The sequence below is a fragment of the Fusarium fujikuroi genome, chromosome FFUJ_chr11, assembly GCF_900079805.1.
Source record: "Fusarium fujikuroi IMI 58289 draft genome, chromosome FFUJ_chr11".
Classification (NCBI taxonomy): Eukaryota; Fungi; Ascomycota; class Sordariomycetes; order Hypocreales; family Nectriaceae; genus Fusarium; species Fusarium fujikuroi.
In genome coordinates, this window is record NC_036632.1 from 2,198,037 (window position 1) to 2,225,010 (window position 26,974).

The 26,974-nt window shown below is 46.4% G+C and overlaps 9 protein-coding genes; 5 read left to right on the top strand and 4 right to left on the bottom strand.

Annotated features, from left to right (window-relative positions):
• Nucleotides 1-414: 414 nt before the first annotated feature.
• On the top strand, nt 415-2,502 carry FFUJ_12058 (uncharacterized protein; the record flags this gene model as incomplete). XM_023571026.1 has 3 exons in its annotated part: nt 415-672; nt 730-823; nt 884-2,502. The coding sequence occupies 3 exons, from the start codon at nt 415-417 to the stop codon at nt 2,500-2,502; spliced, it is 1,971 nt and encodes a 656-aa protein (XP_023438046.1).
• Nucleotides 2,503-2,582: 80 nt separating this feature from the next.
• FFUJ_12059 (related to quinate transport protein) lies at nt 2,583-4,345 on the bottom strand (the record flags this gene model as incomplete). XM_023571027.1 has 3 exons in its annotated part: nt 2,583-3,010; nt 3,076-4,149; nt 4,207-4,345. 3 exons carry the CDS (start codon nt 4,343-4,345, stop codon nt 2,583-2,585), a joined length of 1,641 nt encoding a protein of 546 aa, XP_023438047.1.
• A 365-nt stretch (nt 4,346-4,710) lies between these two features.
• Nucleotides 4,711-7,010, top strand: FFUJ_12060 (related to purine utilization positive regulator; the record flags this gene model as incomplete). XM_023571028.1 has 7 exons in its annotated part: nt 4,711-4,821; nt 4,878-4,926; nt 4,985-5,535; nt 5,604-5,654; nt 5,719-5,840; nt 5,891-6,089; nt 6,150-7,010. The coding sequence occupies 7 exons, from the start codon at nt 4,711-4,713 to the stop codon at nt 7,008-7,010; spliced, it is 1,944 nt and encodes a 647-aa protein (XP_023438048.1).
• Nucleotides 7,011-7,568: 558 nt separating this feature from the next.
• On the bottom strand, nt 7,569-8,669 carry FFUJ_12061 (uncharacterized protein; the record flags this gene model as incomplete). Its single annotated transcript, XM_023571030.1, has 1 exon — nt 7,569-8,669. The coding sequence occupies one exon, from the start codon at nt 8,667-8,669 to the stop codon at nt 7,569-7,571; it is 1,101 nt and encodes a 366-aa protein (XP_023438049.1).
• A 1,422-nt stretch (nt 8,670-10,091) lies between these two features.
• FFUJ_12062 (related to isotrichodermin C-15 hydroxylase (cytochrome P-450 monooxygenase CYP65A1)) lies at nt 10,092-11,838 on the top strand (the record flags this gene model as incomplete). XM_023571031.1 has 5 exons in its annotated part: nt 10,092-10,166; nt 10,216-11,230; nt 11,301-11,380; nt 11,443-11,609; nt 11,664-11,838. 5 exons carry the CDS (start codon nt 10,092-10,094, stop codon nt 11,836-11,838), a joined length of 1,512 nt encoding a protein of 503 aa, XP_023438050.1.
• A 1,241-nt stretch (nt 11,839-13,079) lies between these two features.
• Nucleotides 13,080-13,844, top strand: FFUJ_12063 (uncharacterized protein; the record flags this gene model as incomplete). Its single annotated transcript, XM_023571032.1, has 1 exon — nt 13,080-13,844. One exon carries the CDS (start codon nt 13,080-13,082, stop codon nt 13,842-13,844), a length of 765 nt encoding a protein of 254 aa, XP_023438051.1.
• A 372-nt stretch (nt 13,845-14,216) lies between these two features.
• Nucleotides 14,217-16,376, bottom strand: FFUJ_12064 (related to acetate regulatory DNA binding protein FacB; the record flags this gene model as incomplete). XM_023571033.1 has 7 exons in its annotated part: nt 14,217-14,408; nt 14,463-14,589; nt 14,640-14,947; nt 15,003-15,555; nt 15,637-15,938; nt 15,991-16,244; nt 16,286-16,376. The coding sequence occupies 7 exons, from the start codon at nt 16,374-16,376 to the stop codon at nt 14,217-14,219; spliced, it is 1,827 nt and encodes a 608-aa protein (XP_023438052.1).
• A 482-nt stretch (nt 16,377-16,858) lies between these two features.
• Nucleotides 16,859-17,885, top strand: FFUJ_12065 (related to aldo-keto reductase YPR1; the record flags this gene model as incomplete). XM_023571034.1 has 3 exons in its annotated part: nt 16,859-16,948; nt 17,000-17,120; nt 17,176-17,885. The coding sequence occupies 3 exons, from the start codon at nt 16,859-16,861 to the stop codon at nt 17,883-17,885; spliced, it is 921 nt and encodes a 306-aa protein (XP_023438053.1).
• Nucleotides 17,886-18,380: 495 nt separating this feature from the next.
• Nucleotides 18,381-26,421, bottom strand: FFUJ_12066 (probable type I polyketide synthase; the record flags this gene model as incomplete). XM_023571035.1 has 6 exons in its annotated part: nt 18,381-19,202; nt 19,250-25,535; nt 25,585-25,918; nt 25,969-26,026; nt 26,085-26,171; nt 26,233-26,421. The coding sequence occupies 6 exons, from the start codon at nt 26,419-26,421 to the stop codon at nt 18,381-18,383; spliced, it is 7,776 nt and encodes a 2,591-aa protein (XP_023438054.1).
• Nucleotides 26,422-26,974: the final 553 nt, after the last annotated feature.

The following is a 26,974-nucleotide window of genomic DNA, read 5'->3' on the forward strand; positions in this document are numbered from 1 at the left end:
ATTAATTACTGTTTGACAAGTGAGCAAGAGTCCTTTATGATCTTCAGCCCTCAGAAATGGATGGTTTCCCATTGGATGTTATTATTTAGTGTGTTTTAGATGTCTTGGCAAGGCTTTCTGAAATTAGCAGCCGGGGTTGTGCAGCTATTCTGCGCCGAATTGAGCATGTTGCAGCGAAAAATCAAAGAAACCATGTCCGTCTGAACTGAAAGTGGCATCAACAAGCCAGTAAATTAAAACCATATGCCCCGCAATAGGGGGCTGTTCTATCCGCACCTATGCTTTACTGAGGTTATTCTTATGGCGGGTAATGACAAAAAGCTCTTAAAAGCTGGCTTATTAAGAAGAAGAAGAAGAAGAAGAAGCTGTTTTATGTATCTCGCAAATTTCTGTAACAACAAACTCCAGGCCGCCATGCCCTCTAAATTCTGTCTTGAAATGCTGAACATTTTTCGAACTGGAAAGAATCAGCAGAAATGGGACCCTCTAATCCCTCTACAACGGAAAGAAGCGCAAAAGCCAAGATTAAGTTGGCTAGGTCTTTCTCTTGATTTATTACTTATTCTTTGCATCATAACATTTATCGTTTTTGCCCATCTGGCAATAACAAGCAATGGCCACATTCTCACCGAGGACTCACGAGCACAATTCTTACTTAATGTCACTTTCTATGTAAGCTATAGGTTATATTTTGGTATGGTCGTAGGTACAGTGTTAATACCATTGAAGGGCCCAACTATCTTCCCTATTCTCTTTGCTGCTATCGTTGGTCGCGCATTGAAGGCTCTTGCAACATGGGAACTGCAGAAAGGCTCTACTATAGGTAAGTATTTTATATGCCATCCCGGTACTTAATCCTCAAGCCTCTGACGCCAGTTTGTAGGTCATGTTGAAACACTTTCTGGTAGTACTACTCTGATAGGAGCCATCATCACACAGATCCAATTAAGAAACCTCAATCTCGTCGCCATTAGTCTTGTCGTGCTATGGGCACTTTCTCCAGTTGGTGGCCAAGCATCACTTCGAGTCTTGCGGCAAGGGACTAGAGTTACCAAGACAAATCATCAATTCTATGCTTTAGACCCAATGTCGTCATGGGAAGCCGGCAGCAGCAACCACTATCCAATGTTGACACACACCCTCTTTGCATCCTCGCTGATCGCGTCAAGAAAGCTCTATAATAAGCCGCAAGATATTTGGGGTAACTTACGTATACCAATGGTCGAAGCCTTTGACAATTATCAAGACCATCGATGGATCAAAATCCCAGACAATGATACCGGCATAACATTTTCATCTCTTATAGGTATTCCATTCGACCGAGAATTACCAGTTGAGCAGACATCATTTACACTCAATACATCCTACATGTATCTGGATTGTCCGACTTTTCATACCAGTCCCAGGGAGCACGAACAGCCGCCCATCGAGGGGTACAAAGCACCCTCATGGACCAACTTTACGGCCGACCCTCCTTCACTTGAAAATCCCGATAATACATGGCTACATTATCACAAGTTTGTGGGAGACGATGGATCTATCGTGGCCAACGGCTTCCAAATAACTATGGCCAGTTGTGACTGGGGCTGTTCTCAGTGGTTCAAGCCACGGGAGGCTCGTAGGGTCATTTGGGAGTCAGCCTCTGCCAAGACCTTTGCACACATTGATTGCACTCTACATACGACGTATGTGGACGTAAAATATGATTGCCTTGATGGGTCCTGTTCTCCAATCGAAGTGCGCTTGTCACCCAATAAGCCAGACCCAAGTCACTTCAGTAACCTCTTTTCGTCAGATGGGAAACCTCACGATCCATGGAACACTCGCAACTTCACCGGCTTTGAAAAAGGCTATTCCAACATACCCTCAAACTTTTTGATTGCGATGACCTCGGCCTTCCGTATGAATAGCGTTCGCGCTTTAGTCCCTCTTTTAGGGTTCATACTCTCTCCGAATGACACAACGGCTATTCCACCCGACGGCGTATTTTACGAAGATGTTACTAGCATCGGTAGAGCAAAGTTTCAAGAGAGATTATCTCAGTTGTTCAACACTTTGTTTCTTGCTGGTATCGAACCGTCCGTCATTGTAGGTACTATGCCGGTAACTGAAAAAGAACAATACTTCGCCACATCAACCCATACCGCAGAGACGAGATTATCCGAAAACATACTTGTGTGCAACAAGGCGTGGTTTACAACCATGCTAATTATCTGTCTTATTGTCTTTGTTATATCTCTCTCTGGGGCAATTCTTCGAGCTATCACGCTAGTGCCAGATGCTTTAGGAACATTGTCAATCATCACTCTAGACAATCGTTGCGAGAAGGATTTGCAGAAGGCGTCAATGCTAGATGGACTTGAGCGCTCCCGTTTACTTAAGAATGTGACCATCAAGTTGGGAAATGTAAGGCAAGATAGCCCTTCAGGCCGTGTTGGATTTACAGCACCAGCGAATAACGAGGATGTGGTTCAGCTGCATTGGAATACGTATTACGAGTAGATAATTGCTGTATTGATTTGCCTTTAACCCTTGAACAACTCGGAAGCTTTCAACTTCTAGCAATCTTTCCACATGATTCCCTACTTGTGTGGGACTGGGGTATGGCCTGGAGTTACCTTGATCAAATCCAGCTCAGGCACTTGATTCTTACCACTTGATTCTGTAGAAAGCTTGGACTTCCCAGTCTCAACGCTGTCAATCACAGGATGTTGTCGAGCGCGTTTATAAGCGTTAAACCAAGAACCTTTAAACAGATAATCGATCTCTTCAACGCTGAGTCCCGAGAGCTCTGGAACCATGAAGAAAACGTATATCAATGCAAGAAAGCACCAACCAGCAAAGAAGAGAAATGCTCCCCAGTTGTTACTCGTCTTAAGGAGCGAGGGAATACTATATTTTATAGCGTAAATGAAGAGCCAGTGGAAGGTTTGACTGACAGCTCCACCGAAAGAACGAAGATGGTTGGGCCAGAGCTCTCCTCCAAAAATATACGGAAGAACAAAAAGACCTACGACTCACGGTCAGTGACTGTAATCTTATGGCTCTTGAAGGAAGATTGATTAGTGAACATACCGACCGCATACCCAAAAGCGTGGAAGAAAACAGCGGCAATAGCGGCTTGAGATGCAGAGGAGGATACAGGACCTTCCTGATGGTACTTGATAAAGACTCCGATGTACACATGTGAGATAAGTTGCAGTGTTATACCGATGAAGAGAGATCGGCGTCTTCCGAGGGCATCAATAAAAAAGAAAGACGCAACTAGGCTGAATATGAACTTGGAGAAGCCGTACATGCCACTCAAGAACATACTCTCGGATGTACCTCCTCCTATGCCCATGATGCTCATAATAGGGATAAAATATGATGTGACTGAGTTCGCACCTGAGAGTTGAGCCAACGCGTAGGAAAGCAGAGCTTGTTGGAGGCGACGTAGGTTAGAAGGAACAATAAACGTCTCCTTAACTATTCCAGCGAAGCTGGATCCGATTCCGGTGACAGAATCTTCGATGTCCATGATTTCCTTTTGTAGCCGAGGGTGGTTCGCTGGCAGACGTCGTAGGTCTACCAGGACAGAGGCAGCTTCCTCCCGCTTACCAACCATCATGAGCCACCGGGGAGATTCACTAACGAAGAAGCTTGCGACAATAGCCAACGCCATAAAAACAGCCGGTGAGAACCAGACTATCTGGTATTGCAGCTTGCTGGAGGGCATATGCAAGAAAATTCCATATACGGAGAAAATTGAGGTGAACAGGGCGACTCCCATTACAACTGTGTACCAAGCTGTGAGCAGACCCCGAATCTCGCTGGGTGCGAGTTCGACGATTGACATCGGCCCAGTGACACTCAGGGAGCCGATGCCGATACCGGATATAATTCGTGCTGTATATAAGGCAGGCCAGGCAGGCGCAAGAGTAGCGATGACTTGACCGACGATCCAGATAGCCGTGTAGAAACGAAACGACCAGCGACGGCCTATGCGGTCGTTGATAAAGAATGACAATGCCGCACCAATGGCATACCCGATATAGATAATCGAGATGAAGTTTTGGATATCATCGGCTTTGGCACCTGACTCGATGTGGAATTGCTTTTGGAAGCCTGGGAGCGATGGGACAACAGAAGATGATCCTTGGTCCCAGGCTTGATGTTGTTAGCCTCATCAACATGCAAGAGCGATTTCAAGACGGTACAACTTACTTGTCGGAAGGCCGGCTAGAGCATAGACTGCACAGGAGAAGAGAAGGGTTCGATTGACGATTAAATCCCGTGGAGTTGCCTTGATGGTTCGAACATATCTTGCGAGAACTGACTCAGTAAAGATCTTGGTGATGGCCATGGCTTATGATGTATGAGACGATATTGGTGAGGTGGTTGGAGAAAATGATATTGAGATTTTAGGCATCATGGAGATCTATTATACCCTGGTAGTCCGCATCTTTATCTCCTTCATCTCAAATTACAGCTTCTTGCTTGTCTGACAATCTGATCGGCAAGGAGCCGCTACTTGATAAGCCAAGTCTACCCTGCCGAGGAAGACCCGGAAGAATACGAGCGCCAATCGGAAGCGACCAAAATAGCTCGAAATGTACACATCGTCCGGAAGCGTCCGGATTAACACTGACACTCAACTTTGGCCATACCTCCCTCCTCAAATGCGAGACCAAACACATTCAGCCCATCAAATTTCTTACTTGGGTTGAGATGCAGCAAATCGCAAACAGAAGCCGGCGAACTGGGCCTTTCAGGCGACGCCGCGTCCCTGGCAGCAGAGCACATCAGGCTTGCATCCACTGCAAAGATAAGAAACTCAAGGTATGACCAACTTTGGTTGCATTGGTGATGGCTATAGTAATGCTGAAGTACTGTAGTGCGATGATAGAACCCCTTCTTGTAGTAATTGCGAGCGTATGGGCATAAGTGAGCGTTTTCGCAAGACCTGGCGATGATAGAGCAGCTAACTAGACGGTCAAAACAGCTTGCCTGGTCTTGGATCCACAGACCAAAAAGTCACGACCTCGAAATTATCTTGAGATGCTTGAGGGACGCGTTGCCGGCCTCCAGGATAATGATCACATTACTCCTCCTCAATCCACTCCAGCTGTAGGAAGCAACGGTGAGAGCACGTCGTCGATCCCTTGTACACCCGAGGGTCGAGATGGGACCAGCGACTTGCCGTCCAGAGTGGGCATGCTGGACTTCCGCACCAGCCAGACAGAGCCGCAGTACCTAGGATCATCATCATCTTTCGCCTTCTCTCGAATCATTAGCCTTTCCCTCAGCAGTAACCTCCCAACTGCGCCCGGGCTTACCCAATTAAGCGATAGGCGCAGCTCGCCGTCTCCATGCTTGCTACCAGACTATGAAGTTGCCGTTAAGCTAAACGATGCTTACTTCAAACACATACATCCCCAGTATCCATTCTTACATGAACCGACATTTAGAACTTGGGAGGCAATGCTGTATGATGCGTCGCCAGACTTTACTGAGACTGGGCTCCCTTTCACGCCGTTATTCTTTCTTAACATGGTAGGTTGTAGCGTCTTGTTCGTCGTAAATCCTTAAACTTTGTTACTGAGAAGTCTCTTACGCTCCAGGTATATGCCGTTGCTGCGTTACTTACACCAAGCACTCAATCCTTAGCTGGCGTAAGTCATGATTCTCTCTCCCTCAAGCCGGTCAAGCGGGGGTTAACTTTCTTTGCTGTAACAGCAACTCTACATCTCTGCTCAATTATATGCCGATGTATTATCTAAGGATAATATTGAATCTATCCAAGCTCTACTATGCTATGCTATGTACTCTCTTCGCTCCCTAGAAGGACCATCCTTGTGGTAGGACTCATCAGGTACCCCAAACTAGAACATACTGATACTAGTGTTAGGAAAGTCTCTGGCCTGGCGCTACGGCAGTGCATTGAGTTAGGTTATCACCGCGGGGTCAAGCAGTTTGCACCAGCCGCAAACACGCTCCAACGAGAGATGCGAAAGAGGGTCTTCTGGGTTGCTCAAGGGATAGACTGCACTGTTGCGGTTCGGCTAGGACGACCTTTGGGCATTCCGCCTCAAGAAATTGATGCCGAGGTAGGATACGTCTAATCTCCAATAAGTCATTCTCTCCTCATGCTTATCTTACATTTATAGTTCCCGTCAGATGTGGATGATTCTGCTATCCCACAGACAGATATCTTGGGGCCAGCAAGGAGCCGTTCCAGCCACTCACCAACAGGGATGTCTACCGCTATCCACGTCTTTAAGCTACGTTACATCTGGGCTCGTATACATACGTCACTGCTTTCAGACACCGTACGCCTAAGCATTGAGGATCACACATATCATGCTCGAATCCAACAGCTAAGAGTAGATCTGGATACGTGGTTGGCAAGTGCTCCCGAAGCACGTGGCCATGTAAGTGACGACCTGTCTATCTTTGCCAAAAGAGCATGGTATGAAACAAACTACAGCCACACAATACTTCTACTCTACAGGAGTCAGCTTAGAGAGTATAAAGAATGCCTCAACAAGGTCTTTGAGGACTGCATCGAGGCGTCGAGAAACATTTGCCAAACCTATCGTCGACTATACATAGGCACTTCTATAAGGTACACATGGGGCACTCTACACTGCCTATTCTTAGCAGGATTGACCTATTTGCACTGCCTATGGACATCACCGGCAGCATGGGAGTCGATTCGACCGGAAGATGTCAGCAAGACGTGTACAGACTGCACAATGGTGTTGGTGGCGGTTGCTGAGGGCTGGCAAGCTGCAGCGCCATACCGCGATACGTTTGAGGCTCTGGCGAGTCGAGTTATCGCAAAGCTGTTTAGAAAGAACTGCACCGTGCAGCCGTCTTGGCCTCCAAGTGAAGCTCAAACTAGGGACCAGATCCCGGACACATGGGGGCACTGGATGAATGACATGGCAAATGCTGGAGTTCTAGAGGGCGTTGATAGGCTTTTGGAAGGCTTCATTGGCGATTTTACAACGCAGATCGATCCGTGATGAGAAAGACAAGTTGGCTTTAGTGATATTCTTGTTCCACCATGGCTAGAATTCTCCAGTGAAAATGCTGGGATCAATTTTTTGGAATTAACCGACGCCAAAGATTTCTAGATATATACGTTCAAGTATGTTACGTCACTCTATCCCTACCGGCCACTCGGAACGACTTGTTCATGTTTGCGGGAATGAAGAGGATTTGCTACTACAGTCGGTGACACTAATAACCCATCGTATTCTTCCGAACGGTCATCTGACAAAGCCAAACTAGGTGATTGTGTATTTCGAATAGCCCTCGGATCCTGCCGTAAAACACTCTACGGTGATTGTGGCACAGCGGCACATTCATTGCACTCTACCGTAGCGATCTTGCGTGTAAAATCTTGTCAATCTTGCTGATTTACTATTTCTGCCCCCATGATATTCCAATATATGTAGGCTCTACTGATATATATGAGATTTAAAGCATGTTAATTCATATTCAACTTTAAACCAATTTACGAGCGTTTAATCAAGTTCAGTTTCAATATGTAGCTTATAGAATTGTAAGACTTATAGAGCTTAAAGTTTTGCATCCTCCTTAAACCGATCCAACCGATAATCCCCGAGCATTGGATCATCAATATCAAAGACAATCTTCTTGGCTAGGAGCTCACCAACCAGTGCGGCATTCGTCACACCAGAGTGCATCACAGCCATGTCAAGCCCTTCTAAGCCTGTGGAACCGAGAATAGGATAGCCATCCTCCGGCTCAGGTCGCACACCAATAGTGTAATGGCTAAACTCGAGTTGATCTCCATTCTTGAACGCCTTTTGCACTTGGCTGAAGAGTTCTTCTGCTGTTGCTTGCGGATTATCACCGGGCTGTCCACCGGCGAAGGACGCACCGAAGACAATGTGTCCATCGAGGGTCTGGCGCATATGCAAGCCAGGTAAGCGGAGCAAGGTATTGAGGTGCTGCTTTTCAGTCGGAGCTGTATTGGCAAGGAGACCCTCTCGGCCACTCAAAGGAAGTCTGATATTCTCGGTTGCCAATAATGGAACACTCCCAAGACCAGCAGCGAGAACAACGTGGCTGCCCCGCACGTCCTTAGAGCCCGTTACTACACCCGAGACTCGACCATGTTCGTTCTTCAAAAACCCAGTAACACTCGTCTCAAGCACTTTGGTTCCAAGTGATTGCGCGTGAGCGATCAGCTTCGCCGCGGCGACGTTTGCTTCGATGGTTCCCTCCTCAGGGACATAAAGGCCCCATTTGACCAAAGAGAACTGCGCCTCGTCGATCTGAGGCTCGGATACAACAAGCTCGGTCTCTTCCATCCGCGTAACATTTGTACCCCAGTGACGCTGACATTCATAGAACTCTTGACGCTCTTCAGGAGTCCTATCACAGACCAAGACGCCACCCCAACGAATCGGAAGATCCGGGAGCTCTTTGCCCATTTCAGCCCATCGTGCCATGGAGCGACGTCGGAAGTCGTAGTAGAATTTCTGCGTTGCGCCAGCTGCGTTAAGCCAGCAAAATGAGTTAGGTGTTGCTACGCCTCCAATTGTCTCTGCAATGAGAATGACATCCTTCTTCTCCCTGGCCAAGTGCCAGGCAATGGAGGCACCGACAATTCCACCACCTATGACAATGACTGGAGACGATGCAACGCTCATGGTGATTCCTGAAATGAAGATACGTGTAAGGATTTAAAAAGTTTGGATAATGTTGTGATGGATCCTTGAATTTGATGACGCATTTCACATTATCTCATCTCATTCTTATAGATATAAAAGCAAGTAATGCAATCTAGGTGGAAATACCCTAAACCATGTTGGTGGCTCTCGTGACTCATCTCAAGTCGGAAGAATACGACGGATTACAAGATCGGAAGAATACGTACGGGGGAGGAGATGGCCGGAAGAAACCAGCACTGGCAAACCTGCCAGAGTCTTGTGACCCTGCTAGGGACATTTGCTTTATGCTTGATAGGGCGCATGTGATATGTCAAACAGCTCGCAAATGGAAGTTTTCGATCGTAACATGTCGATCAACATGAGAGGGATCTACTTCACATGTAAATACGCCACCAAGCAATTCTTTTTACGGGCTGAACCTGCTTCAGACACGTCTGAAGAAGCTCAGTCCCACCCTGTTACTGGAATGATCATAACATTGCTTCAATGAGCGGCTTAATCGGTCTAGCCCGAGACTTATATTGCGCTTTAAAATAGAGAAGTGTTTAAGTTCTATTACCATATTATATATGAAAGCAAAAATAGATAAATGTTTGATAGAGTCTGCTTATGCCTTGACAAGTCGCTGTTTCGCTCTCACACTCCGTACACATTACTTCACCCCAGCTAAGAAATGTAGGGTAAGAGGGTAAGAGACGGGCGTTATTCCCGCTTATAAGCCGTGTTTAGCGCCACTGAATATGAATATGTCACTGTTTCCCCGCGCCACTACAGGGACAGGGCCAGCATGGTCCTGGCGGAGTTTAATTGTGCCACGTACGCATATCTGTGATTGAGAGTTCTGGACAACAGTATTGGTAGCAGTCAAACTCGCCGACATGAGCTAGGCTTTCTATCGCTCGCTCTGGAAATTACACTCTGAGTGCAGTATCTTACATAGAAGGGCGATCTCCTCTGATTGCTTCGAATTCTGTGAGATCTAACAGCCTTTCAGGTCAGTGTGGCAGGAGAAGCAAAGATAGAGTATCTTGCATGCATTTTACCAGAGCCTGTAGTACAAAGAGTATAAATACACCGGAGATTATTTCTCCCGCCTTCACATCACCTTAAGAAGAGAGAAAACATTAACATATTATAGCCTATATTGTAATATTTTAAACTCTTATTAATACTCCAGTGCTATATAAGTACGGAGAAAAGGTCTTAAGAGATTTAATATTATTATATTATAGTGCAAATAACAATACAAGTGCCTTAAACCTTTAAGTCCTGTTAGCATTTATAAGCATATTAAGAGATAAAGGTATTTAATTCACGCGTTCTATCTTTTAGACGCTTAAATGTCAATGAATTTATAAATCAGCCTTTGTTCTTTTATTAGAAATTGTTATTTCTATAAAAATGGATCTATCCCAAATTGAACTCGCCTTTATACTTGCTTTCAATAACAAACTGGCATGCTTACTGGCGATCTTGGTAAGCCCTGGCTTGGTTTACTATCACATCATTCCTTACACTTGTCTAGGTCTTTTATCTTCTCATTACAGCAATCTACTACGCCTATATACACCCACTTGCCAAGGTCCCAGGCCCCAAACTATACGCTGTTACTCAAATTCCCTACTTCTACCATATTACCCAAGGGAGCTGGCTGGACAAGCTTAACAAGCTACATGATCAATACGGTCCTGTCGTGAGATTCGCCCCTAATGATATATCCTTCATTACTGCCAATGCGGTTAAGATTATTTACGGCTCCAAGGCAGGCGGCTTCGCACCTTTCGATAAGGACTTGCGAATGTATAGGCATGGCAACCCAGTTAAGGACATTGTAACTGCTGGCCATGAAGATCATAAGCGCATACGTCGCCATCTGGCTTACGCATTTTCGATAAAGGCTCTCCGCGATCATGAGAGTATCCTGAACCAATATGCTGATAAATTCATTTCAAAGCTGTGCCAGAGGGCAGGTACTGATGTAGACATGGTGGCGTGGTTCAATTACGTTACCTTTGATGTCATGGGTCATCTCTCCCTTGGTCAACCATTCGGATGCATTGATACCGGCCATTATCACCCTTGGATTACGCTCATCCTTTCAAGTCTGAAGGCATTTTCTTTTATAACAGTCATTGCTCGCTTAGGATTCGTTCAATGGATCCTTTGGCTGATCCCAACACACCAGGACGAAACTTTGAAGAATGACTTGCAATTTGTTGACCGTGCGGCATCAACTCGTTTAAACACCGGAGATACCAAGAGTCCCGATATCATGTCTTATATCCTTCGTCATGACGATGGGAAAGGCATGTCAAAGGCTGAGATCCTCGAAAATGCAAGCCTGCTTATTGCTGCCGGCGGCGAAACAACAGCCTCGCTCCTGAGCGGCACAACATACTATTTACTAACCAATCCTGACAAGTATAAGACGCTAGTTGATGAGATTCGCTCTACATTCACATCCGAGGACGAGATCACTCTACCTCGTGTAAATCAGCTTCAGTATCTACTAGCTGTTCTCAACGAAGGCCTTCGCATATGTAAGTCACATGGGGAGAAATTCTACAGCTTCGGAGTTTCGTATTAGCTCCGCATTAATTCGTCAATTAGACCCACCATCTGCTACCGGTCTCGCGAGAATTACTCCACCTGGGGGCAAGAGTATCGAAGGATATTGGATCCCTGAAAATGTAAGTCAGATTAGAGTCACTCTTCAGTATTTCAAGATGGAAACTAACAGCTTTGGCTCTAGACTTCAGTTTCTGTCCCTCATCAGTCTGCATACTTATCAGCTTACAACTTCAAAGACCCGCGACAGTTCATTCCAGAACGCTGGCTAGGCGACACGAAATATGCCAGTGATAACAGGGATGTGCTACAGCCTTTCTCTACCGGGCCTCGAGACTGCATTGGTAAAAGGTTAGTCAAGATGGTCTGGGCAAAATTTAACTTGGTCAGCTAACTGGGGTACAGTTTTGCCTATGCTGAAATGCGACTGTTATTGACCCGACTGCTTTGGAGGTTTGATCTCGAACTTTTGCCACAAAGCAAAGACTGGATCGTGCAAAAGGTTTACTTCCTCCATGAGAAGCCAGAAATGCATGTCCGGATGACGGAGGTTGTCCGAGGGAGCCTAGAAATAAGTTAGATAAGCTAGCTTAAACTTGAATATGAATTGAGGGTGAGAGCAGCAGCTTAGTATCAGGCTGAGCTCATTCACATCAATCGCAATCCTTCCCGACTTGTTTATGGCAATGATGGTCAGAAACTTATCCATCATAAGCTGAATCTTGCTGATGATTACGAAATACAAATGGCAGCATGGGTGCAGTCCCAATATCACAGAAAGAGAAGTTATAATTCCTACTGATAACCATATCGCTATTATGGAACGGCTAGGCCTACAGGAAAACATACACCTATTTAGAAAAGATAACACGTTGGGTATATGGCCTTCGGTTACCAGGCTTCAGTGTCGAGATCAACTGGGTTCCTGCCTATACGGAAATTAATGGTAACGAAGAAACAGATTCGGTATTGAAAGAAATAATAGGTTAGAAAGATGGCGGCCTCACAGGACTTAGAGTAGCCGAGCCACAGCATCGATACCCGCTTCCATGGATTATGGAGATGTGAATTCATGAATAGACTTAACTTATGGCCTTTTTTCCTAACTTATAAGTTAGGGGGTTAGACTTCAATTAAGTTAAATGACTTAAATTATTACAAGCGTTAGTCTACTCTATACGGGGTGGAGACGGGCTAGTTACCAGTTTGTATTAATTAGGCATAGTTGTACAAGATACCTATATCCAAGCAGAACTAAACTAACCCAAGCTTAACTAAATGAAGTTGAACAAGGCGAAACCAAGCTAGACTAAGTTAGGTAAGTCACACATAACACTATTTATAAAAAACGGGCCAGTCCCTTACTCGCTACTTCAGGCCTTTTGGGGCGTGGCTGAACGGTTTATTAATTTCCCCGACTCAGCTTCACAGAGCCGCGGTCTATCGTTTGCATGTAACAAATGATAGTCAATAAAAAGAAGACTTGTTTTGCTTATCTACATAGCAAACATTACAAAGTACAACAAATGTGTCGGACTAATTTGACCCTATCGGACTAATCCTATATAAATGGCAAATTGGTTTTTACCAGGGTGAATTTATCGGACTTTACATTTTACAGTAGCAAATTGTTCTCTTCCACTTTGAAAAGAGTTAAGCAATGATATGGCCTTTGCAATTTAAGTCGATATGTTATATATCTATATGCTCTTATATCTGTTATGAGCTCTCCTACAATTCTCACTACAGGTCTAAATCTCTACCCTGTATTCACCACAGTAAGGTTTAAGATTATTTTCATTCACTCAACATCTCAACACCATGACAACCCCACTTCAACTTCTCGAGACCCCCGACGGTATTTCATTCTACCACCAAGGGGAAGAGGAAGCTCGTTGGATCTTTGACGAGATTTTCACTCAGCGATGTTATGATACAGTGAAACTATCTGGAAAGCCCGTTATCATCGATGCGGGCGCTAACATTGGGTTGTATACTCTTTTCGCCAAGAAAAACTATCCAGACGCGCAGGTGCTGGCTTTTGAGCCCGCTAGAGAAAGCGGCTCCATCTTTAACCACAACATGTCACTACACAAATTATCAGGTGTAGAGCTTCACGAGTGTGCTCTTGGATCCAAGAACGAAACGAAGATGTTGACCTTCTTCCCTAATACCTCTGCCTTCTCAACAATTTGCAGCGACGGAGGGAAAGAATTGTTGGATCTTATCGCCGACAAAGTCAGTAATGAAATTGCAGATAGAATGAGAGAGAATGCACGAGAAGCGCCGGTTCCCGTTAGAAGACTTTCCGAATTCCTGAGAGATCGGGGCGACATTACGAAAGTCGATTTACTGAAGATCGATATCGAAGGAGGGGAGTTGAACGTCATCAAGGGGCTTGATGAAGACCACTTGTTGTCAGTTAAGAACATCGTCATGGAGCTGTGGAGTCCTGATGGACAACTTGAAGCTATGCAGAAATTTCTGGAGGCAAAAGGGTACACCGTCACGACAACCCTGGTTCCTTGGAAATCGGGACAAGCTGAGCAGTTGAAAATGTACATGTTGACAGCTGAAAGGTTCTAGTTTATGTTATCATAACCTTCTTACAATTAGACAGAAGGAAGAGAGGTGCACCCTAGATCACGCGGTAAAAGCTAATAATATAGTATTTACTTTCAATGTTTTGAATTCAGCTGAAGATCGACCTCAATAGTAATGTCAGCGAATCTATTAAAATCTCTTAGTATATTAAGATATTCTCAGTAACTGACTTCTGGAAGCGAGGAACATACTGTATATCTTGCTAAAGCCCCAACTTAGCAGTGTGAAATTATTTTATCTTAAAGTGAGGTCTTAAGTCTCTGAGGAAGTATAAACTGTATCAAATACATTTATTCTACTTATTATAAGTCTGTGTCTATGTCACTAAGGATTGACTGTTTATTAATATTTCATCTATTTTCCCGTAAGCCTTTCTACAAATTGTTTTGCCTGACTGTGAATCTCTAGAAAGCTCTCTAAGGCTCCGCTCAACTGAGTCCTGGCAGATTCTGTTAGGCTGCAGACTGAAGGATCCCTACCAGAATTCAGGTTGATAGTGAGATACGAGATGGCCAAGGTGAGTAGTAAAGGGAGGTATGGGTGCGCCTGGATCAATTAACAACAGCTTGGCTTATAGAGATAATGAAGTGAGACGATTACCTTGAAGCAAGCAGAGGTTGTAATGAGGTTAGATACATCGGCCATTTTAGCTGCAGCTTCATTGGCAGACTCATTATATGCCTCCGAAGCTAACTGCTCTTCCTGTGTCTGACGAGGCATTTCTTTGCTCGCTTTTGCCAGGGCTATAATGGAACCGTACATCACCATCAAAGTCACGATGGCCATTGGTTCGTCATCCAGATCCGTTGCATTGTTGGATAATAGGTCAACTTGCCTTTTTGCAGCTGATGCCAGCCAGTCGTGCCTTTTCCAGAAAAAGCGGTCTCTTTTTCTAACGACGGTCCGCTTTTCGGTAGGTGCTTCTGCATGATGCAGCGTCCAAAGAGAGCTGTACTAGTGACAAATTCGGCGAAACGCGATGTCGCATCCAGCTTTGTGTACTTGAGTGCCTCGTCTGCGAAGCCCATTTTGACCTCATCTCCGTTCTGAAAGTTCTTTTCTGGACATGGAAGACGAACTGAGATCTACCGAAATGAGCATTTGAGATGGAGAGTTGGCAATAAAGAAGTTCAAACTAACAATTTCGTCCTGAATGGCTGGTAGAGATTCTCCGCATGCGATCAAGCACCGGTCTAAGCAGAAAGCAACCCAGAAAGTCCGTCTCTTCTCCTCGAGGGTTGGGAAATCTACTCGAGCTGGTGCTGAGGCTTGTGAGGAGTTCGAGCTACCCACTGTAGACTGCTCTTGCTGATCACAGCAATGTAGCCGCGATAGATACACCAAACGAAAAGCCCGACGCGCTGTTGCTTGTACTGGATATATGTGAGGTGCCAAAAGCTCGTAATGCGCAAGAAGAAGCCATGCCTGAGTCTGCTCAATACTGATGGCGGTATCTGTCCAAGGCAAACCCAATTCGCTGGCCTCGAGATCCTCTGCCATTTGTCTCGCTTTGAGATACAAGTCCTCTCCACGAGACCGGAACTGTGATGACATGGACGCGGCAAGTGCTCTCATAGCCATTCTCAAACATTGGCGAGCTGGGTAAGGATCCTTTAGTTTAGTCCATGACAAATATCGTCGCTTGTGGACCATGGGGAAGAGTGGGTGCACCCTATCAAAATATAGCTGATCTCTTCATCGATGAAGCAGAACTCTTATGTCAGTTTTCAGAATATCTTGAAATCGAAGCCTTTTGCCAAGGCTTTGAACTTACAAGTCAAACTGAATCAACGAAGGTAAGTCCTTGGCTGTTGAGAAGTCATCCGATGTTTGGATCTGTTGAGGTGCTACTTCGACATCTCGTGAGACCGAAGTATAGTCCTGCCAGTTGGGGTCCATATTAGGGTCCAGATTAGGATCTGATATAAATTCTAGATGTTCAGTCCAGGCTGACTGTGACAGATCGAACTGCATTGTCCATTCCATCTCTTCCAACGGAGTGGCCGATGCTGCCTCGGTACTGTTGCTATGGCTATGAGAATGAGAGTAGGCAATATCTGCAACCTCGATTTCTGACTGGCTAGCCAATTGCTGCTCTAACATGGCTGTTGTCTATAATGTTAGAAACTGATGTTGGTTTGAGACAAATAAAGGGACCCAGACCGATTCTCGACTTCAATTCTCTTAGCTGTCCCTTTTTAGGCCCTCGTTTTGGCCTTTGTTCCACGAAAACACATTCAACTCCTGATTCGAGACAACCTCCACAGACTGGACGGCCACGATCGCATTTTGACTTTCGCCTTCGGCATTCCTCGCACGCAAGCCCAGCTTGTTGTCTGCAATTATTATCCATTTCGACGATGTATGCACATAAAAGCGTCCCTTAAACCTCGGAATAGTCCATTGTATAAATACATTTAGACTCACAATTTGAACCGAGGTTGGTATGATAAGCACCCGAAGATTCTCGGATTCTTTTGAACTTCTTACCGCCAGAGGCGAGGTTTCGTGCATAAGCTTAAACTCTGTGATGTATCCTCGTCGCAATCCCATCATATCAGCTCGGCAGTTGTTGCCATCCCCTCAGCTAGCTTAGTAAACGTCCTTGCAGCCTGCAGGTAATCGAGGCCTGAGCGGCCAGGACCTGTCACAAGGGCGGCGAATACGGGCCGAAGTACCAGACTCAAAAAGTCAAATCTAGTCACTCAGGCTCTTCTGATACGCCCGGAGTAAATTATTTCGCAGTAGTAGGTAAAGATAGTCCGATAAACCATGGCATCATTGATACTAAAATTGGCGAAAGAGACAAAAGGCCGGTCACCTAGATAAAAAACAAGCTTGTTGCATTTCAACTACTGTATCAGGCTCAACATCCGTAGTACTGAAGAATCGCCTGCAGCTTCCCATAACATTCTAGCTCTTGTTATATGCTTATGAAGTCGTAAGATCTTACGAGTCGTTCCCTTCGACGGAGATTGCCGATGGAGCCGTACAAGATGTCAACTAGCAAATCATCGGCTCTGGGAGACACGCCAAAGGCCGGCGAAGCCGTACTGAAGCTGAATGATGGAAACAGTATGCCAATGGTGAGTTCTGACTTCCCTTTTACGACTGTTCCGGGCCTGACCCATCCTCAGCTGGGATATGGTTTAGGAACGGTGTTACACAAGAGATCCCGGGATGAGAAGAATGAAGCAATTGTCACAACGACAAAACTCGCGATTGAACATGGGTTTCGCCATCTCGATTGCGCCGAACGTAAGTCAATAGAGTAGGTGCTAGTTTGTCCCATTTCCCTATTAACTACCTGCAGTGTATAATAATGAGAAAGAACTCGGCGATGCCGTGAGAGCTTCTCCGATCCCTCGATCAGACCTTTTCATAGTTACAAAACTATGCGGGACTGAGAAAAGAGACGTCAAGGCTGAGTTCGAAAGCTCTCTTAGTAGGCTAGGCCTTGACTACGTGGACCTTTACCTGGTACACGCGCCTTACATGGCCGACGATGCAAAGGATCTACAGCACGTTTGGTCTCAAATGGAAGAGATCAAAATATCCGGGAGGGCTAAGTCAATCGGTGTGTCGAACTTTCTGCAAGAGCACATCGAGATCATCTTAGAGACGGCAAAAGTTCCTCCTGCTGTCAACTCCATCGAGTATCATCCTTACCTTCAACGTGGTTCACTCATCAACTTCCTAAAGACCCAAAATATTACAGTCTCAGCATACTCTACCCTTACGGCGCTGACCGAAAAAGTTCCAGGACCAGTTAACAAGCTCTACACCCAATTGGCCCGCAAATACGAGGTGTCAGAGACAGATATAGCTTTAAGATGGTGTATGGATCAGAACATAGCAGCTATCACTACCACTCGTAAAGGGGACAGGTTGAAAGCTTTGTGCAAGAATGTGCCCACATTCAAACTTACTAAAGGAGAGATCGACAGCATCTCGCTTGCGGGTCAGTCAAAGCACTATAGGAAATTTCTTACAGATCGGTTTTCGACCGAGGATCGGCGATAGGATCTTCTGACGCTCCCTATCGCCGTGTACATTCTGGCATGGATAGTAGGGTCCAGACCGCGGTTGGCAATTTAGAGTATCGCAAGAACTGCTATATAAAGAAATTTGTGGGCGGCCTGAGCCGCTGTCTGAGTTTAAACTTCTCGTTTAGCCTCGTTTAGTCTCGTGTGTCTGATCACATACCGTGCCTACATGTCTCTATTGGCTCAATTTTACCAGACCGCCGGGTATGCCCGAGCCACTAAGCTCTCCGTGCTAATTTAAGCTCTCACCCATAAGTCTCAGCAGCAAAGGAAATATCTGTGCCCGAGACATTCCCCTGCCAAATCAAGTCATGTTTGCGAGATCGTTAATAGAAAACAAAAACCATGTTGTTAGGTTGTATGTACGTTGAGAGTTCAGACTTTATTTTACGTTTTGCTACCGTGATATCTTGACTTTTAACTAACCAACAATAGTTATTGTATTCAACACTGATACCATATGTAACCTAACCTAAATAACCTCGGTGTATCTACTCTTATCCACAATCTCGCTAGCTAACGCCCCTAACGACTGACTCTGCAAGATGCTGAAAATGGAAACATCAGCTGCTGCCTGAAGCGAGATCATATTTCGCAACTCCACTGCCACCAGTGAATCGACACCATAATGAGATGGGTGTTTACTTGGCTCAATCTCTCCAACAGCTATGACGAAGATGGAGCTCAACTTCTGTGCAATCGCCTCAAAGACAATGGCTTCAGCATCAGCCCGGGAAGTCGCCTCGGCCAGACTAGCAGCAAGTGAGTTTTTGTGAGCCATATCACCATCTCTTGCTCGCTGTTCTCGCGGCTGTCGATATTGCAGGGCGCTGAAACGTGCATCGCGGCCGAGCTGTGACTCTCCATCACGATTCCAGTGAGAGCCAGGTCCTGTGTTGAGCCCCGCGACGATCTGAGGAGTAAACGGGTGCAGAATGGCTGACTCCAATAATCCGAGGAGTTGATCTTCTCTCAGTAGCATGTGGCCTGCTCTCTGCATGCGGACTGCCACGCCAGCCGTCTCAGCCACGTAGCCCACTGTCTTTACGGCACAGAGATCGAGCGAAACAGCAGGGAGACCAACTGTGACACGCCAATGGGCAAGAGCATCTTGATATGACCCTCCGGCTGAGTAGTTGGACTGACTGGCGTAGCCGACGATACCATTGATGGATGATAACATAATGAAGAAGTCAACGTTCTGGAATTTGGTATGCAGATTCCAGGACCCATGAACTTTTGGCACGACAGCCGCCCTGAAATTCTCGATAGTCATTTGCTCTAGAATAGAGTCCTGAAAGATGTTAGTAGTGATAAACAAGTATTGAGAGTGAGACCTACTTGGAGCACCATGGCTGCGTGAATAACACCTCGAATGGGCGGAAGCCCCTTGGCTGTACACAGCTGCAACGCTCTCTCAAGATCATGACTCTTGGAGACGTCGCAGCTAATGCATTCAATTCTGCATCCTGTCTCAGCCAAGTCGCGTATAAAGACCGCATCCTCGTCTTTTGTCCCAGCACTTCGTGACATGAGAATGATCTGCTTGGCCCCAAGATTGACAAGCCAGCTCGCCAAACACTGGCCGATGCCCCCCAAGCCACCAACCAATAGATAAGACGCCTCTGGCGATAGCTTGATATCCTTGGGGTAGGGCTGAACTTCAACCTTCTGGAGCGGACCTGTTGATACCACGATCTTGCCTGTGTGTTGTCCTGTCTGCATCAGACGGAATGCTTTGGTAATATCCGAGATTGGGTAACTCGTCAACGGATCAACAGGCGCGATCACGTTCCGCTGCTTTAGGCGTGCAATCTCGGTGAGAATTCGTCGCACATCTGGGCCTTTCTCTCTTGTCATGTGGAGTACATCCAGTGACGAGAAGGATATATGGCGAATAAATGGGCGCATCTCCAAGAAACTGTTTTGTTCCAGGTCTCGTCTTCCAATCTCGACAAAGTGTCCAAAGGGAGCTACAAGGTCAAAGCTCTCTTGCAACAAAGGACCCGCAAGAGAGTTCAGAACAAGATCAACACCGCGACCTTCGGTTATGTCACGGATCCCCGAGGCAAACGATGCATCGCGGCTATTAAAGATGTGGTGATCTGGAATTCCATACCTTTGCTGGATCAGCTGCTTCTTCTTTGGAGAGCCTACAGTGACATAGATTTCGGCCCCGAGATGCTGCGCCAGCTGGATAGCTGCCTGGCCAACGCCACCCGCTGCGGCGTGGATCAGAACAGATTGACCTCGTTGGATATGAGCAACGTCGAACAAAGCAACGTACGCCGTGGTAAACACCATAGGCATGGATGCTGCTTCTTCAAAGGTCGTTCCCTCCGGTATAGAAACAGCGTTCCAATGTTCAGTTCGCACGCGACTTGCAAAAGGCCCGCGGAGAAGGGCAAAAACCTTTTCGCCTACAAAGTGCCCATGAAGAGCAGCCACAGCGCCAACTTTGGTTATGATGCCGGCACACTCGATACCCATGATCTTGTCTTCCAGTTGGCCCATGGCAACCATAACATCTCGGAAGTTCAGCCCATAAGCGCGAACCTCGACTTCGACAAAGCTCTCCAAAATCTGACTATCATCGGCAGTCATGATCACTTCGTCGTGAACAAATGTCAATGTGTCCAAGAGACCTCGAGTGCCAACATGGAGGCGAACAGGATGCTCCTGATGGAAGAGCTCAGTCAAAGCATTGTCTGGTGACTGCTGGTTTTGCTGTGGCATGATGAGTTCATTTCGAATTGTGTCCTTGTAATATCGCGGGACCATAATAGCCTCGTCTCGTTCCGCGAACTCGAAATCCATTGCAGAGCCGTCAAACATGTTGCTATCATCCGTGTCTCTGAAAGAATGCTTGAGAACACGCGAGATGGCGTCAGAGGCAGCAGATGACCATGTTGTGGGAGATGGATCCAAGTCTAAAGTCATGATTCGTCGGCCAACATACTCATTGCGCAAAGAACGGACAAAACCTGTAGCCAATGCCGAGCAAGGAATCTCACACTTGATAGCTCCCCCAATTGTTACCCAAAGAAGACCACGACAATTGGCTACCACGAGTTTCAGCCCTTCTAAAAACGTCAAGTTGAGTTCAAAGAGTACGTTGTCCTCCACCTCGGCCAAAAAGACGCATATCTTGCCTCTGTAGGTAGAATCAGTGGCATCAGGGGCGTCAAGGAGCTGCACAGCAAAGGAGTCATCCTTTCCTCCGATAGACCGTGCTAGAGACACCATCCAATCTTGTGGAGGAATTGATTTGGAAGTCGTAACTAGAACAATGTCCTCTGGACGGATTTCGAAGGAGCTATCTATCTCTGATTTCGTATGAGACATGATAGTGCTAAATGCATACTCAGAAGCATTTTCGCTTTCGTTCACGACCATGTCAACTCCTGTAAAGCCAGCAGTCTTTAGTGCATTATCCCAGGACAGGATACTCAGGGACGGACTGTTCTGGCGTGTAGGCTCTTGGCTAAGCCACCAGCCTGGCAGCAGGCCAAAGATGAACTGGATATCAATCTGGTCCTGCGTTGTTTCAATAAGCAACAGCGAGCTGCTGGGCTTCATGAGGCTCCGAACATTAGCCATTGTATGAGAGATGGACTTTGTTGCATGGAGAACTTGGCATGCAATCACGATATCGTAAGAACCAAGCTTGAAACCTTGTTCTGCAGGATCCTGCTCGATATCTAGCTTGTCGAATGCTAGTACATCGCTCCACCCCGAGAACTCCTTTCTAGCAGCCTCAAAGAAACCCATGGAGATATCCGTATAGTGGTATAGCTCGGCTAGTGGACCCCCAGAATCTCGGGTTCCGAGTACTTCTAGGGCATGGCGAGTGACGCTGCCTGTACCGGCACCTATTTCAAGGATTCTAGCTCTGGGGTTCTTGTGAACGATCTTGCGGAGGAGCTGAGATAGTTGCCTGAAACAGCGTTTGAGGCCAGGTGATTCTTCGTAGTATCTCGAAAGAAGATTATTGTGAGCCATTACCTCCAGAGGAGTTGTCTTTCCTCGCAAGATATCTGCAAGATGCGGACCGAGACGACAGATCATCTCACCGGCCACGCTTTTCGTAATAGCTTGGCTGATAAGCAGAAGTCTCAGTCCAGGATTTAGAGATCTCAGATCAAGGGTCTCGTCTGTATTGTCAGATTTTGTTTCTGGCAAAGCCAGCTTCACCTGATCCTGCATCCAGCCGTAGAACTTGGCCAAGTGTCCACTAAGACTTGAGACATCAGGAGGGGAGAGTTCAGCAAGTGCTTCGTGAATATAGTATAGGCAAATGGGCCGTAGCTCTTTCGTAAAACTCTCCCCAGGATCTGAGAGTGTAAGGTCCTTTTTAATCCTCTCAAATGTCCTAGGGTCAGTGACAGTCATGTCAATGTCCCATTCCACCCTGTTACAAACTTCATTCTCCCATGGCCGCTTATTTCCGGTACCAATGGCGTGACCAAGGGACTGGAGAAACAGTCCCTGTATCTCGAGGACAGGAGTCTGCGAGCCATGTGAATCTTTTTGGGCATCGAAAAGGCGAACATCTGCCTCAAAGCTCTGAGCACCGGCATCGTTGACTCTTGAGCAAGCCTCGAATTCGTGTCCTGCCTCGTGGCCGATATTACTCGATATCCAAATCTGCCTGAATCTGCGGGGCACGCGGGGGCTCTCCTGGAAATACCCAGCCTTGGGAAGAGCAGTATATGCCGCTTGCACAACGGAATCGAAAGTAGTCGGGTGGATAATGGTGTTATTAGCAGAGGTGTCGGCAACGATTATGGTCGCCTTGGATCGTGGTTCAGTTTGGCACTGGAGGATAGTCTTGAAGTTTTGGAATGCTGGTCCATGCTCGATGCCGACGGATCTGAAAGTAGCAAACACATCATCGGGTGCGATCCGACGTGCTGTGCTAGGAATCAAAGGAGATATTGCTTCGAGTCCGCCTACCCCCGGCGTCGACTCATCGGCAAACTCGACTTTGATAGACCCCTTGGCATGCAGATTCCATCGGTTTTCGCCAGTGACAGAGAGAATCTCAAAATGATACCATCCCCTGAGGCCAATCTCTCTATCAGAGGCAGGACAGAGTTTGGTCTGAAGCTCTAGAGGTTGGATGTCTGGCACTAGCAGGGCTCGAAGGATCTCAACGTCTCGCAGTCTGTAACCAGAGACCTGTCGATCATTTCCAAGTTTATCCACAGATTTGATCACCTGCATAGAAACCATCTGTGCTACACCTGCGACAGCCAAGCAGATAAAGCCTGCTCCAGGATAAAGGACATTGGACTGGACTACGTGATCACGAAGCCAAGGCGACTCGGACACACGAAGTACATGGCGCCACGAAGGAGAGTCTCGCTCTGTTCCTAGAACTAGTGAGCCGATAAGACAGTGCGGTTCCTGATCTCTTTCTCGCAGCGCTCTATTGAAGCGTGGCTCAACCCAATGTCTTGTCTGGTGATTCCATGGGTAGGAGGGAAGGTCCGTCAATACGTTGACAAAGCTCTCTCGTCCATAGGGGAAGTTGAGAGAATCTAATTGTAGTTCCAGGCCCTCACCAATTAGATTTGCCGCCAGTGCCTGCATGGTATCTCTAGCATCAGTCTTGCGAATCAAACAAGGGTAGTAAGGGATTTGAAGACCCCCAAACTCAGGAAGCTCAAGAATTTGTCTGATAGGGCCTCTCAAGGCTGAATGGGGTCCAACCTCGACTACAACATCAACACTGGTGCCAGATGGGTCAAAGCCACCCAGAACCATGTCGGTGAAGGCATCAAGGAACTGGACAGGCTGAACCAAGCTTGCCACCCAATGTTCGGCACTGGCAATTTCTTCAGCAGAGGTCATGCGGCCGCCAGTTACTGGTGAAGCATAGATGATGGACTCGAGGTTATTTGCAGAGTTGAAAAGCTTTACCCGGCTCAGTGCATCTCTATATCTGTGAGAGATGGGCTCCATCTGATGTGAATGGTAGCCAATGTTGACATTCAGTCGACTCGCTAACACACCATCATCCTTAGCCCTAGTCTCGACTTCCAGGACGGCCGAAAGATCTCCTGCAACGGTCACACTCTTGGAGCTGTTAATACAAGCGATACTTGCTTTTCCATCGCTTTGCAGCTCTTCGAGGTAGGTCGCGGCATGGTCAGGTCCCACTCCGACCGCTACCATGCCCCCCTTTACAGAACCTCTCAGAGCTTTATCGGCCGACAAAACGCTTCTATAATGAGCGATAGCCATGGATGCCCGGTAGTCGATAACACCTGCGGTATATGCAGCCGCGATCTCTCCACTTGAGTGACTTGTCACCGCTGCTGGCTTGATACCCCAGCTCTGGAGTAAGTTGACCAGGGATATCTGCAGTGCAGCGCAAATAGGAATACTGACAGCAGTATCATAAACCTTTGTGTCAGGAGCATCCCTCATGAGCTCCTCCATTAAAGACCAGTCTGCACCAAGCTCTCTGAGGTATGCATCTCCAAGCTCAAGGGAGGATCTGAATACAGGATAGGCAATAATCAGCTCTCTCCCCATTGCGTACCACTGAGCTCCTTGTCCTGTAAACACCATGCCAATACGTGGAGTTCGCACGATTCGCTTGGGCTTGAATTGAGAGGATTCTAGAGACTCAACGACTGTAGAGATACCGCGCGTGTAGGAAATGGGACATGCTGCAACCCAAGGCATCATACTTCGACGGTGTCCCAGAGTGTATATAATACTCTGAAGTAGTTGATCAGGTTTCCCATGGTCCTTTAGACGTCGGAGATGGTATTTCAAGTTGGAGATCATATGCTCACACGTTCGTTCATCTCTTGCACTGAGAACAAGAACCTTGGTCTTGTTCCGGGAGAAATTCGTGTTATTCCCTTCACTAGTCGGCTTCTGGTCAGAGACTGATGTTGATTCGGTACCGTTGGTGTGTCCGTTGATATGGCTGGTTCCGTTGGTCGCGTGAATGCCAGAATCAGTCCTCCATTGGGGTCCCATCTCAACAATGACATGGGCATTCGTGCCACCGTAGCCAAAGTTGTTGATCGACGCACGCCTTATCCCATTGGAATTTGGGATCCATGGCTCCAACTTCTGTGGAACTTCAAAATTCCACTCCTTCAAGTTGAGCTTTGCGTTCGGTTTCTCGAAGTTGATGGACGGTGGAAGGACCCCATGCTCGAGCGCCATAACCACTTTGATGAGACTGGCGAGGCCACTGACTGGCTCCGTATGTCCGATATTGGCCTTGATAGAGCCAATCTGTAAAGGCTCTGTACTCTGACGCGATTGGAAGACTGCTGCAACTGCCTGAAGCTCAATAGGATCTCCAGTTGGGGTACCTGTGCCATGTGCCTCAAAGTATTGTGTTTCGAGTGGGTCGAGCAGCGCGTTTTTGTAGCACTTGCGAATCAATTGTTCTTGTGCATTAGAGCTTGGAGAAGTGATAGTTTCTGTTTTGCCGTCCTGGTTTAGGCAAGTCTCACGTATTACTGCCCGGATAGGGTCTCCGGCAGCCACAGCATCTCTCCAGCGCTTGATGATGACGGTCGCCACGCCCTCTCCTCGCCCGTACCCATTCGCTCTTGAATCGAACGAAAAGGACTTCCCGTCAGGAGAGAGAACGCTGTCATTTGTCAATGAACGGTGGTTCAACGTGCAGCACAATAACATACCCTATAGACCCGAGAGCCTTGAACATATCAGGGTTAAGCATCAGATTGGAACTTCCAACGATCGCCATGGTCGAGTTGCCAGATCGCAAGTCACTGACAGCTTGATGCAGTGCCACTAGTGATGTCGAGCAACCCGTGTCTAACGTCATGCTAGCCCCTCTCAGATCAAAGAAATGCGAGACGCGGTTTGAGGCCATGGCGGCGCCAGTGCCCGTAATCATGAAACGTGGCAAGTCATCTTCATCACGTATCATACCCTCCCTATAGTCGTGATTAAACGTTCCCATATATACAGATGTGTCCGAGCCAGCTATTGTTTCAATGGGTTGTCCGGCTTGAGACGTGTCAGGTTGGTTATTTCCAGACGAAAAGATGACATCTTACCATTCTCCAGGGCTTCGTACACAGACTCCAATTGAAGCCGAAATTGAGGGTCCATAGACTAGAATCGCACGTCATCATTCTATGTCCATTTCCAGCTCATTTACAGTATTGCTTACGGCTGCAGTTTCGGCTGACAGGTTGAAGAAGGCTGCGTCGAAATTGCCAAGGTCATCGTTGATGAAGTATCCAGCACGCACATGCATCTAAGAGAATTAAAATTAAACTCATTTGTAGCTATTAAAACAATTGACGGGATACACATACAGTGCTCGATTTCTCGTGATCAGGATGGAAAGAGCCCGCCCAGTTAAATCTGGACAATGGGATCTGAGACCAAGCATCTCGTCCATTAGCAATCATTTGCCATAAATTATCAGCATTTGTGGCTTCGCCGGCAAATTTGCAGCTCAGGCCGATAACTGCGATTGGCTCAGGGGCACGAATCTCGTCCATTTCGCTCATCAAGGTTGGCAAGAATATGTGGATTGGTAGGGATGATTGGGATGGTGGGTTCTCTTTCACTGTAGTGTATGTTAAAGTCGCCAAACCTGGTCTAGTTATGAGCATATAACGATGAGCCTTTCATTGATCTGGCGGCAGACATCTTGCCTTACAATGTGACGGACAATTAAATGTCTATAACTAGAAATGTCCAGGACCAAAAAAATGTCCGAACTCTTGCACAAATCATTAATTACCCTGTATTAACATTAACATATATTTATATAGAGTATATAGCGTTACAAAAAGGATAAAGAAACTCCGCTAATATTATAAGGTATTTTTATTCTTAAATTTAAAAAGTTATAAAGGCATTTATTTATTAAGCTGTTAGGTTATATATATGTAAATTAAACACATACTTATATGTATTATATTTACAATGGTAAGAAAAAATATAATTAAAGTATATATAATAGATATTTCTCAAGATTAAATATAAAAGAATATTATTATAATACAATAATTTAGCTAAAATCTATATTTTGAATCTTAAGAAATGTCT